This window comes from Rutidosis leptorrhynchoides, chromosome 1, assembly GCF_046630445.1.
Source record: "Rutidosis leptorrhynchoides isolate AG116_Rl617_1_P2 chromosome 1, CSIRO_AGI_Rlap_v1, whole genome shotgun sequence".
In the NCBI taxonomy this organism is placed as follows: Eukaryota; Viridiplantae; Streptophyta; class Magnoliopsida; order Asterales; family Asteraceae; genus Rutidosis; species Rutidosis leptorrhynchoides.
The window spans coordinates 188450379-188462963 of NC_092333.1; the positions used below are offsets into that span (position 1 = coordinate 188450379).

Below are 12585 nucleotides of genomic sequence, written 5' to 3' on the forward strand. Positions count from 1 at the left end.
GAGCATTAGGATTGTGATACACTATGACCTGGTCTAAATTGCTAGACAAAATATTGACCAACATATAAATGTATATATTAACATAGGTTTGTGAATCCGAGGCCAACCCCGCACTTGTTCAGTGCCGTCATATGCATAATTGCTACGAAATACAGTATTGTGAGTTCGTTTGCTCCCTTTTACTCTTTACATTTTTGGAACTGAGAATACATGCGCTATTTTATAACTGTTTTACTAAATGCTTTTGAGATATATTTTTGAACTGAGAATACATGAACTGCTTTTATAAATGTTTGACGAAATAGACACAAGTACTAAAAACTACATTCTATGATAGAATTATTTAGATTCAGAGGTTTGATTTGCACTAGCTACAATCGGTGAGAAATTTTTGCGTTACACGATGCATTAGCTACCGTTTAGCTACCCTCGGTGAGAAATTTTTGCATTGCACGATGCATTAGCTGCCGTAGGTGATTTTATGTAGCATTAGCTACCCTCGGTAATAAATTTTTGCATTGCACGATGCATTAGCTACCGTTGTAAGATTGTTTATCTGTGAGAAATTTTTTCATTGCACGATGCATTAGCAACCATTTTAGCTACCCTCAGTGAGAAATTTCTGCATTGCACGATGCATTAGCTACCGTTGTAAGATTGTTTACGGTGAGAAATTTTTGCATTGCACGATGCATTTGCTACCGTTGTTGTATTTTCCTCGGTGAGAAATTTTTGCATTGCACGATGCATTAGCTACCGTCGGTGAAATAGTATTGTATTAACTACCACGGTGAGAAATTTTTGCATTGCACAACGCTTTAGCTACCGTTGGTGAGTTTGTTTTGAAAGGTTCCGGTGTTCTTCATATGAATGATTTTTACAGCAATGAGTACACCTGCACAGATTGTTTTCGAAATATAAGTATTTGTGGTCTATTATATTATTGAAAATGATTGTTTATGATAAACAAATAAACTCACCAACCTTTTGGTTGACACTTTTAATCATGTTTATTCTCAGGTATTAAAGAATCCTTCCGATGTACATTTGCTCATTTTAAAGATATTACTTTGGAGTCATTCATATTTATGGCATATTTCAAAAGACGTTGCATTCGAGTCGTTGAAGTCATCAAGATTATTATTAAGTCATTCATAGTTGGATATATTGGGATATGGTATGCATATTGTCAACTATCGTTATAATGAAAGTTGTCTTTTAAAAACGAATGCAGTGTTTATAAAAATGTATCATATAGAGGTCAAATACCTCGCAATGTACCATATGTTATTGTATTCGTCCTTATGGATTAGGACGGGTCGCTTCATTAACTATGCTAGAGCTGTTATTTGTGCCATACTATTGAAATAAAAAAATATTAGTAATATAACAATACATATGTATTAACTATGTATATATTTAATTTCTGGCTGTTTTTTTTTTAACGGACAATATGGCTAGTTGGTGCTGGCTCAAAATTGGTAATCGAGGATAGGAAATCTATGTTGACGATGTTTTTTGTTACATTGGGCCCATAATCTTCTTGTTGTCTAATCAACACTTTTAAACCTTCTGGCGAAGTAGCTCTTGAGAGTGCAACATATAATTGCCTGTGACCGAAGATGGGTTTTGGTAAATAAACACCTATCTTGTTGAGTGATTAACCTTGACTTTTGTTTATGGTCATTGCATACGAATTTTTTTTCGGAAACTGTATTCTTTTTAGAACAAATGGTAACGGCGGTTCTTTGTGGATGAGTTTCATTCTTGGGAAGAAGACCTTCTCACCAACATGGGTGCCCGTGATTATTTTAGCCTCGGCTGATTTACTTAGCAGTTGAGTAATAATCATCCTTGTACCATTACAGAGGCCACCAGTAACATTTATATTACGCAGTAGAATGGATGGCACGCCCACTTTTAAATTTAGGACGTGTGGTGGGAGGCCAGGGTAGTTGAGCGGGTTTAAGTATTCCGTTGGATATAGCATTTCTGCCTTACCACCGTCATTTTCATGCGGTGTTGCACTGTCATAACTGTTGCAGGTTTTTACCGGGCCATCAACCATGTCGACGATAATCTTGTTTATAGTATCTGCGTCGTCGTTTTTTGGATAAACGATTGCCTTTTGTTGGAGTTCAGCGGCAGTTGAATGTTGCAATGATTCACGGGGGTATATAAAAAGAAATGATATTTTGTAGACCATTTTCATCATCGGGAATGCAATACCTATCCAGAATACATACCCAACGACTATTATGTAGGTCCTCCGAATTAGTAGTCTCTATATGGTCGTTTCCCAAACTTGACAGCCACCTTGAAAATTCCTCATTTCTCGCATTTTCAGATGCCGACAAATCTGGACGTAGTAATCACATATTTTGTGTTAGAACAAACACTTTGAAGTATCGCCACAGATACGAAGCTGTGATGCAAGCAGCTAATATGTCAGATTTACTCCCTTTTTTCTTTACTAGTAATGTTTGTTTAAAATCACCCCCAAGAATAAAAGACTTTCCCCCAAAAGGTGTATCGTTGTCTAGAATGTCTCTTAGGCTCCTATCTAGAGCTTCAGAACAGCGTTTGTCATTCATTGGCGCCTCATCCCAGACAATCAGATCTGTACTCTTGATCAGCTTTGCTGTCACGACCCTACTTTTTCCGTTATCTTTTAGCGTTTATTATTTAACGTTCGTTAATCGTTATTCATGCCACGTCTTTCTATGACCTACATTATTATTTTAGCAATAATTTATTAATTGTTATGTGTTATGTGAATATTTGTATTCATATTTAAAATTGTACTTTTCTACGTGTCGTGGATTTCTATCCGGCGAATCTTTTCGGTTTTCAAAACAACGGTTAGACTTTTGATATTTTCGAATCCCAATTATTTTAAAAATGATATTTTTATATCATATGAATATATATAGTGTTTATATATTTTATTTGTCGCGTATATGTTATCTCTCCGAAGATTAATCGCGTAGTAGCGTTTTCTCATTTCAGGCTTCGTTCGGGCATTCGGGCCACAAGTAATTTATCAAATATCAAAATTGGGCCAATGGGGCCCACCCCCATACCATTTTCGGCCGAACACCCCAAGGGAGGGGGGTGTTTAGCACACTTGTTCCCTCATTTTAATTTTTATCATTTCATTAATCATTTTCGACTTAAACCTAATTTCTCTATAACATTTTCTCCCTTCCTCTTTTTTTTTTTTTTTTTTGGCCATCGACAACCACATCAACATCATCATCATTCTTCATCAATTCTTGCTTGGATTTTAGGGCTTTCAACATAATCGGATTCATCTCTTAGATCTCTACGCGATCAAACCTTTCATTTCTTGATTAGGGTATAAACCCTAACCTTAACTTTTTGATTTCTATTTATTTTACTTATTTTGATGTTATTATAATAGTATAGCACTTGTGTATTGTTGTATTGATGATTGAATGCGTAGAAATGCTCGTTAATGTATGTTTTCGGCTTAATAAAATTGGTACAACGGACTTTTTGATTAAATCATTTGGCATGTGTTTTTGATAAAAGTGTATAGATAAGTTCTTCTCATCAAGACAATAATTTTAGGCTTTGGATTCATGTTATTTCGAGTCCTGGATCAAAAGTTATGCTTGATTTGGTGTTTTGATGAGATTAAATTATAAAAACGAATGTAATCAGTTGGGTTCCAACTTTGTGACCATTTTTGAAGGCTCTGGGGTGTACTAGTGGGTTAGGATTGATGATTGGATGAACATTCATATTCGGGTCATCGAAATCCGAGCCACGGATGACCCGGAATGGCTAAAACAAGATTTTGAACGGATTAATGGTTTAGGTTGGTTCATGGCTGTTTTTCATGACTTATGAACTGACCTTAGGATGTTCTTGAGTGCACTAATGTTTCGGATGGTTTGGTTAGACGATGATAAAATCGACACCCGAGGCTCAAGATATGACCCGACGAACTTTTAATGAAACTTATGGTTATAAAATTTGACCTTATGATATAAATAATGATTTTCATTGTTAATAAATTACTTATGATATAAAAGTAAATAAATTTAATTAAAATTTATGATATATATTTATTATATCATTTAATGATTACTTATGATTTAATTATTAATTTAATTAAACTTATGATTAATAATACTTTTATTATTAATGAAAAATACTTATGATAAGTATTAAACTTATGTTATGAGATTATTATAATAAGACTTATAATAAAGATTAATTAATTACATAATTATTATAAGGCTTAGTTAAATTTAATTATTAAATACTTATGATTTAATAATTATAATTCAATACTTATGATATGATTAATAATTCATTATTAATTAATAATACTTATGATATGATTAAAAATTTATTATTAGTTAATAATACTTATGTTATGATTAATATTTAGTTAATTAGTTAAATACTTATGTTATATTAATTATATCATTTAAACTTATGATTAACTTATTAATTCAATTTAATTTAATTAAACTTATGATATGACATGATTATACATATATGACTTTAAATAATATTATAACTTATATTATTAATATAATATACACTTTAAAATTCAAGTTTGACTAAGTTTGACCAAGGTTGACTTTTGAGTTGACTTTCGGTTGACTTTGACTTTTAGTTGACTTTTGTTGACTTTCTAATAAGGAAACTTTCCTAAGTTAAAAATTTTCCAAAAATAGAAACTTTCCAAAAATAGAAACTTTCCAAAAATGGTAACTTTCTAAAAATAGAAAGTATTAGTTTTACGCTGTCCTGATCATACCGAAACATACTGAGTGTTGTTCTATGTTTACTTGCAACAAGTACTATAGCTATCATACTAAGACTTGACCTAAGTTAGTTATTTATATCGACCTGCTTTGTTTATAGGTCGGCGTTGTGATCATTCTTGATCATTTTATCCTTTGCTGCTCTCGTTTCTGTGTTATCACTTCGTTTACGTTAAGGTGAGTTATAGTCTCGTTTTTCATACTATTTAAAGTATTTTTGGGATGTGATTACATGCATTTTTGTTTTACGTTTAGACACAAGTGACAATTAAATTTAAATTATACATTATGAGTTGAACGAAAATATTCCCTAGTCTGGTAACTGTAATCACAGGTTTCTACTGGTGAACGCGAATCCTATAGATAGATCTATCGGGTTTGACAGCCCCTTTTCGAGCTAGTCGCGCTAGCAATTTATAATCAGAATGTATTAGTACTTCATTATTATTTGAAGATACACTTGTTCAGTGTATATTGTGTTTGGTAGGGTATGGAAATGGTTAAGTGGTTACTAGATGACTCATGGATTGATGGAATAATATTCTTTGTTTTCTAACATTTAAAATCTTGCGGTCTAAAGTTTATACATTTATTTAAACCTATAATTCACTCAACATTTTTTGTTGACAGTGATTCGCATGTTTCACAGGTACTTGATTATTTGGGCTTCCGCTGTATTAGAGAGTCTGCATGCATTTTGGCAGATTTTGTTAAACATTAAACTTTGCATTCTCTTTTTGGTTTGTTAAACTGTGGGTGTTGGTTGACATTGTTTTGGTCAACTTTGGATATTTTAATAAGTTGGGTTTGTTTAAACTACTTATTTTGGTAAATATCCTTTATAGGGAATTTACTTGAATAAAGAATGCAATGTTGTTTAATATATTCATTTAGAGTTTCGATCAAGCTGTGGGACCAATTGACGGAGCCGTTAAGGGTACTTGACGGGTCATCACATTTGCCATCTGAGTATTTTTCTTTATATTACACATTGATTCATCTGTTGGATTCAATGGAAGCTTGAACCGAGAATGCGTGGTTCTTCTCGAAGGTAGCAGTAGAGAAGCAACACCGGACGATGCCACGGCCAGTACAATCTTCCCTCTTGCTCTTAATGCTGTGATAATTGACTTCCATAAGAATGTTTTTCCCGTACCGCCATGCCCATACACAAAAACCAATTCAGGTTGGTTAAAAATCGAAGCATTTGTTACCAGTTGATACACTTGTTTCTGTTCTTAGTTCATACTGCGCTCTAATTCTAATCATTCAACATCAAGAGATTCACGATTGTAGTTTTTTTTCCTCCATGATTAACCTGTTTGCTAGATCGACAAGGAGGTCAGATGGTAATGTGGGAAGTGCATAATCATAAATTGACTTTGAACATTGATTTAAAAGAACTTCAACCTCAAATAGAACATAATTATCCAGGTCCCCATCATTTACGTGCAGCGTTGGCATATTTAATGCCGCTGCTGCGCGTAGTGGTATGTCGTCAGACATCAATTTCTAATGGTTCTCCCAGAGTTCAACTGGATTACTGACCAGGTAGTATACCAAAATATGAGCAAAAAGGGAGCGAAGATGGAAGATGTTGCATACGCAGATGCTTCCTCTAGTGCTGTTGCCCATTCTTTATCATCGCCTAACAAACCAGCAGAGTGACAAGCCAACCGATATGTACTATGGACAACTTTATTAACATTTTTGATATCATCAAAACTCTGGCAACCCCTCTGATGGCACAGTAACATTCTGAGCAAGAAAGCCTCTCCATACGCAGGATGTATGTAGGATATTCTTCCAATAGAAGGTTTCTTCAAGTTTGCTCGTTGTTGCCAACATTTTCTTGCGTCATACCAAACAAATTCGGAAGGAAATTCCAAATAGTGAGGTTTTTTCCAAGGGAAGAAGACGCGTTATAGCATAGCCAATCAGTTAGAGTACTTTTTTTCGTCAGATTGTTTGCAATGACCGAAGTGAGCCGTTGCTGTTCATGAAACTTAATTAGTTGCATGTTTTCTAAATGAACAGCGAGGATCTGAACAGCTGGTTCACGATGATGAATCGGGAACTTAAAAATGCGCCAGCAAGCTTCGTGCGGACATATAAAGCGAGCGTCTATGAAATTCTGTACCTCATCAACTGACTGAGAAGTTCCAGCTGACTTCTGGCTGCCACTGCCTATTGGTTTTGAAATGCGAGAAGCAACGCGATCAGTACCCTTTGAGATGTATTTAAAGAGATATTTGATAAGAGACGTCGAACCACAACACTCAACATTTATGTGCGCGTGAAAGGTCATACATAATAGTCTGTTATAAGGTACAACGTAGCTGTTATCTAGCTTAACACCGATTCGTGTGGTATAGACGCCAGTACTACATCTTCGGTAGTGCGCGCAGCCATCAGCATCGAAGAAAGTCTTATTGTTGTATTTCTTCGGAAACTTCTTTTTACAAGCAAAACATTCCATACATGGCGCGCGAGGTTTTTCTACACCACATGGCCCGTGCATCATAGTAGCTAAGATGACTGCATAACCAGCCGGATCACTTCTGGGATCAGGCAGTTCAGCACTTATGTAATCATCTAGGCGTTCAGTAATTGGAGGTGATGATGTAGAATGTAGCCATAACAATGTATGACAGTGCGGCGGGCCTCTTTTTTGAAATTCAATCGTATAGAGAACAGAAAAAATAAAAGTAAACGACGGTTATGTTTGTGTATAATATAGATGATATAAATTAATAATGGTCCAAAGAAGTTAAAAAAAAAAGAAAAAAAAGAAATATCAAGTACTACCTCCTCTGAAATCACCCAAAGGTTTCTGTTCTTTCAAGAAGACGATAAACTCTTTAACTTTCATGTAAAATACACGAGCAACAACATCAGTCTGATCTGAAGGTGTAAGGCGTGGGTAAGCCTGTAAATACCGTGTTATTTCAGGCCACTTGGCATTACAGTTGAAAGTGATAAAAATTTGTCGATTCTAAAAACCCGAAAAATGGCCAGAGCATCTAGATAATGGTTATACATATAACGAGCCCTGCCAGTGAATGAAGCAAAAAGAATAGTTCTGCTCCCAACGTTTGAACCACTCTGGTCACCTCTATCAATAGCATCGTACAAACCCGACAAGTATTCACTGCGTATATCTTTTTGCTTCCTTCTAATATAATCCTTCCGATCAAGTTCTATACTACAATAAACTGTCACGACATACTGCTGGATTTGGCGCCCAGACCGTAACATGGGGCTGTAAACATTAAGCCTATCGTGAATCTGATAGCTATAGTACATGTTCATCGACATTTTTCTCGCCCGTCCGCCTTGCGAACCAAGGATACCACGTAGCATCAAGTCGGGATGGAAACCTTGCTCGCCAAAGAAAAACATTAACGGGTACTGCAAAGAAACCTTGCTCTCCTCGGTCTGTCAGACCTTGGTTCTATTATTACATCATAATCAGAAATAGTTTGTGGACCACTATCGAAGACAATAGCCCCAATTGCATTGGAGGTAGGAAGAGCATGCTGCTTTGAACCGGCCAAGCTGAACAACTGTACTTTGAAGGTTGGTACCTCCTCAGTAGAACATTTGTCTCTAGCAGTACGAAACAGCTTAACCAGCTTGTTATGCAAATCAAGGAGCTGTATGAGCTGAGCGATAACTGCTTGGCAAAGTCGGTTCGAATCCTGCCCGCCAAAGTGGGCCATTCTGTTTTCAACTTCGTTGGCTATATCGTATATATGAAGTTGTAAAAACCTTGGTTGAGTTCCCTCTGGAGGACATAAAGCACCAATCCAATGGTAAATCAGGCCAGAAACTTTGAACACGTACGGTGAACGACCAGTATCTATGCTGTCATCGACGGTGCACCAAAGGAAGTCATGCTAAATATCTGGTTATAGGCACAGATGTTCTCAATGAAACCAGGGCGCTCTAGTAGTTGTTTGAACACCGTAGGAGGATCTTCATAGCGTGGCAAATACACACGCCCATTCTCACAACAATGATGGTAATGTAATTTTTTATGTGATGACCAAATTTAAACTTAATCTTTATATAGTTTTGACAAGATAAGCAAAGTCTGTAATGTTGATGTTTTCAAAAACTTTGAATTGTATTTATGTAATCAATTACCATTCGACTATTCTCGACGATTCACGAACAACTATATAAATAGATGCATATAGATATTATTGAAATAATATATGATTAAACTGTTAGAATTAAATATGTAAAATAATATGCGATATAATGGAAACTATATTTATAAATATATAGATATATATAATTATGTATATAAATATTACTTGTAAATATATAAAGTTATATTAAATCTATTTGTTTAAAAATATATAATATATTTGTTTTAGTAATTAAACTTGCTATTTTTTTAAACTGTTTATATATAGAATGTGAATATATTAAAAATAAATGATTTCGAGCTTAATTAGTAAACGTTAGTAACACTCGGTTGACGCCGTTTTGTTAGTTTTAATATAGATATAGTACTTGTTCATGACGGATTGAAATAAAAGTTGAACTGTAAATTGATTGCGATGATCCTAGATTTGTTAAATATATTTTTACCTTTCTAAGTTTGAATATTAGTATTCCGTACATATAAATTGGAACAGAAAATAAATATTTTTCGAACCTTTTTGATCAGGTTTCAACCAGTTAATGAGTGAAATAATTAAATATATTTAATCTAAAAATTTGGGATTTTTAGGGACACTTTTATATGTTAACTGTTTAGCAACGGACTACGAGATATTACTCCGAAAAATAGTGTCGGCAGTGTTGTAGTGACCCGAACTTTTCCATGTTTATATATATTAATTGAGATTGATATTTACATGATTAAATGTTTCCAACATGTTAAGCAATCAAACTTGTTAAGACTTGATTAATTGAAATATGTTTCATATAGACAATTGACCACCCAAGTTGACCGGTGATTCACGAACGTTAAAACTTGTAAAAACTATATGATGACATATATATGGATATATATATAGTTAACATGATACTATAATAAGTGAACATATCATTAAGTATATTAACAATGAACTACATATGTAAAAACAAGACTACTAACTTAATGATTTTTAAACGAGACATATATGTAACGATTATCGTTGTAAAGACATTTAATGTATATATATCATATTAAGAGATATTCATACATGATAATATCATGATAATATAATAATTTAAAATCTCATTTGATATTATAAACATTGGGTTAACAACATTTAACAAGATCGTTAACCTAAAGGTTTCAAAACAACACTTACATGTAACGACTAACGATGACTTAACGACTCAGTTAAAATGTATATACATGTAGTGTTTTAATATGTATTTATACACTTTTGAAAGACTTCAATACACTTATCAAAATACTTCTACTTAACAAAAATGCTTACAATTACATCCTCGTTCAGTTTCATCAACAATTCTACTCGTATGCACCCGTATTCGTACTCGTACAATACACAGCTTTTAGATGTATGTACTATTGGTATATACACTCCAATGATCAGCTCTTAGCAGTCCATGTGAGTCACCTAACACATGTGGGAACCATCATTTGGCAACTAGCATGAAATATCTCATAAAATTACAAAAATATGAGTAATCATTCATTACTTATTTACATGAAAACAAAATTACATATCCTTTATATCTAATCCATACACCAACGACCAAAAACACCTACAAACACTTTCATTCTTCAATTTTCTTCATCTAATTGATCTCTCTCAAGTTCTATCTTCAAGTTCTAAGTGTTCTTCATAAATTCTACAAGTTCTAGTTACATAAAATCAAGAATACTTTCAAGTTTGCTAGCTCACTTCCAATCTTGTAAGGTGATCATCCAACCTCAAGAAATCTTTGTTTCTTACAGTAGGTTATCATTCTAATACAAGGTAATAATCATATTCAAACTTTGGTTCAATTTCTATAACTATAATAATCTTATTTCAAGTGATGATCTTACTTGAACTTGTTTTCGTGTCATGATTCTGCTTCAAGAACTTCGAGCCATCCAAGGATCCGTTGAAGCTAGATCCATTTTTCTATTTTCCAGTAGGTTTATCCAAGGAACTTAAGGTAGTAATGATGTTCATAACATCATTCGATTCATACATATAAAGCTATCTTATTCGAAGGTTTAAACTTGTAATCACTAGAACATAGTTTAGTTAATTCTAAACTTGTTCGCAAACAAAAGTTAATCCTTCTAACTTGACTTTTAAAATTAACTAAACACATGTTCTATTTCTATATAATATGCTAACTTAATGATTTAAAACCTGGAAACACGAAAAACACCGTAAAACCGGATTTACGCCGTCGTAGTAACACCGCGGGCTGTTTTGGGTTAGTTAATTAAAAACTATGATAAACTTTGATTTAAAAGTTGTTATTCTGAGAAAATGATTTTTATTATGAACATGAAACTATATCCAAAAATTATGGTTAAACTCAAAGTGGAAGTATGTTTTCTAAAATGGTCATCTAGACGTCGTTCTTTCGACTGAAATGACTACCTTTACAAAAATGACTTGTAACTTATTTTTTCGACTATAAACCTATACTTTTTCTGTTTAGATTCATAAAATAGAGTTCAATATGAAACCATAGCAATTTGATTCACTCAAAACGGATTTAAAATGAAGAAGTTATGGGTAAAACAAGATTGGATAATTTTTCTCATTTTAGCTACGTGAAAATTGGTAACAAATCTATTCCAACCATAACTTAATCAACTTGTATTGTATATTATGTAATCTTGAGATACCATAGACATGTATACAATGTTTCGACCTATCATGTCGACACATCTATATATATTTCGGAACAACTATAGACACTCTATATGTGAATGTTGGAGTTAGCTATACAGGGTTGAGGTTGATTCCAAAATATATATAGTTTGAGTTGTGATCAATACTGAGATACGTATACACTGGGTCGTGGATTGATTCAAGATAATATTTATCGATTTATTTCTGTACATCTAACTGTGGACAACTAGTTGTAGGTTACTAACGAGGACAGCTGACTTAATAAACTTAAAACATCAAAATATATTAAAAGTGTTGTAAATATATTTTGAACATACTTTGATATGTATGTATATATTGTTATAGGTTCGTGAATCAACCAGTGGCCAAGTCTTACTTCCCGACGAAGTAAAAATCTGTGAAAGTGAGTTATAGTCCCACTTTTAAAATCTAATATTTTTGGGATGAGAATACATGCAGGTTTTATAAATGATTTACAAAATAGACACAAGTACGTGAAACTACATTTTATGGTTGAATTATCGAAATCGAATATGCCCCTTTTTATTAAGTCTGGTAATCTAAGAATTAGGGAACAGACACCCTAATTGACGCGAATCCTAAAGATAGATCTATTGGGCCTAACAAACCCCATCCAAAGTATCGGATGCTTTAGTACTTCGAAAGTTATATCATATCCGAAGGGTGTCCCGGAATGATGGGGATATTCTTATATATGCATCTTGTTAATGTCGGTTACCAGGTGTTCACCATATGAATGATTTTTATCTCTATGTATGGGATGTGTATTGAAATATGAAATCTTGTGGTCTATTGTTACAATTTGATATATATAGGTTAAACCTATAACTCACCAACATTTTTGTTGACGTTTAAAGCATGTTTATTCTCAGGTGAATACTAAGAGCTTCCGCTGTTGCATACTAAAATAAGGACAAGATTTGGAGTCC

General features: G+C 33.6%; 1 protein-coding gene across 1 annotated transcript; it reads right to left on the bottom strand.

Annotated features, from left to right (window-relative positions):
* Positions 1-6310: 6310 nt before the first annotated feature.
* LOC139893113 (uncharacterized) lies at positions 6311-8123 on the bottom strand. Its single transcript, XM_071876255.1, has 4 exons — positions 7809-8123; positions 7614-7734; positions 6652-7469; positions 6311-6544 (listed from the first exon to the last, which is right to left on the bottom strand). The coding sequence occupies exons 1-4, from the start codon at positions 8121-8123 to the stop codon at positions 6311-6313; spliced, it is 1488 nt and encodes a 495-aa protein (XP_071732356.1).
* Between the last annotated feature and the right edge of the window lie 4462 nt (positions 8124-12585).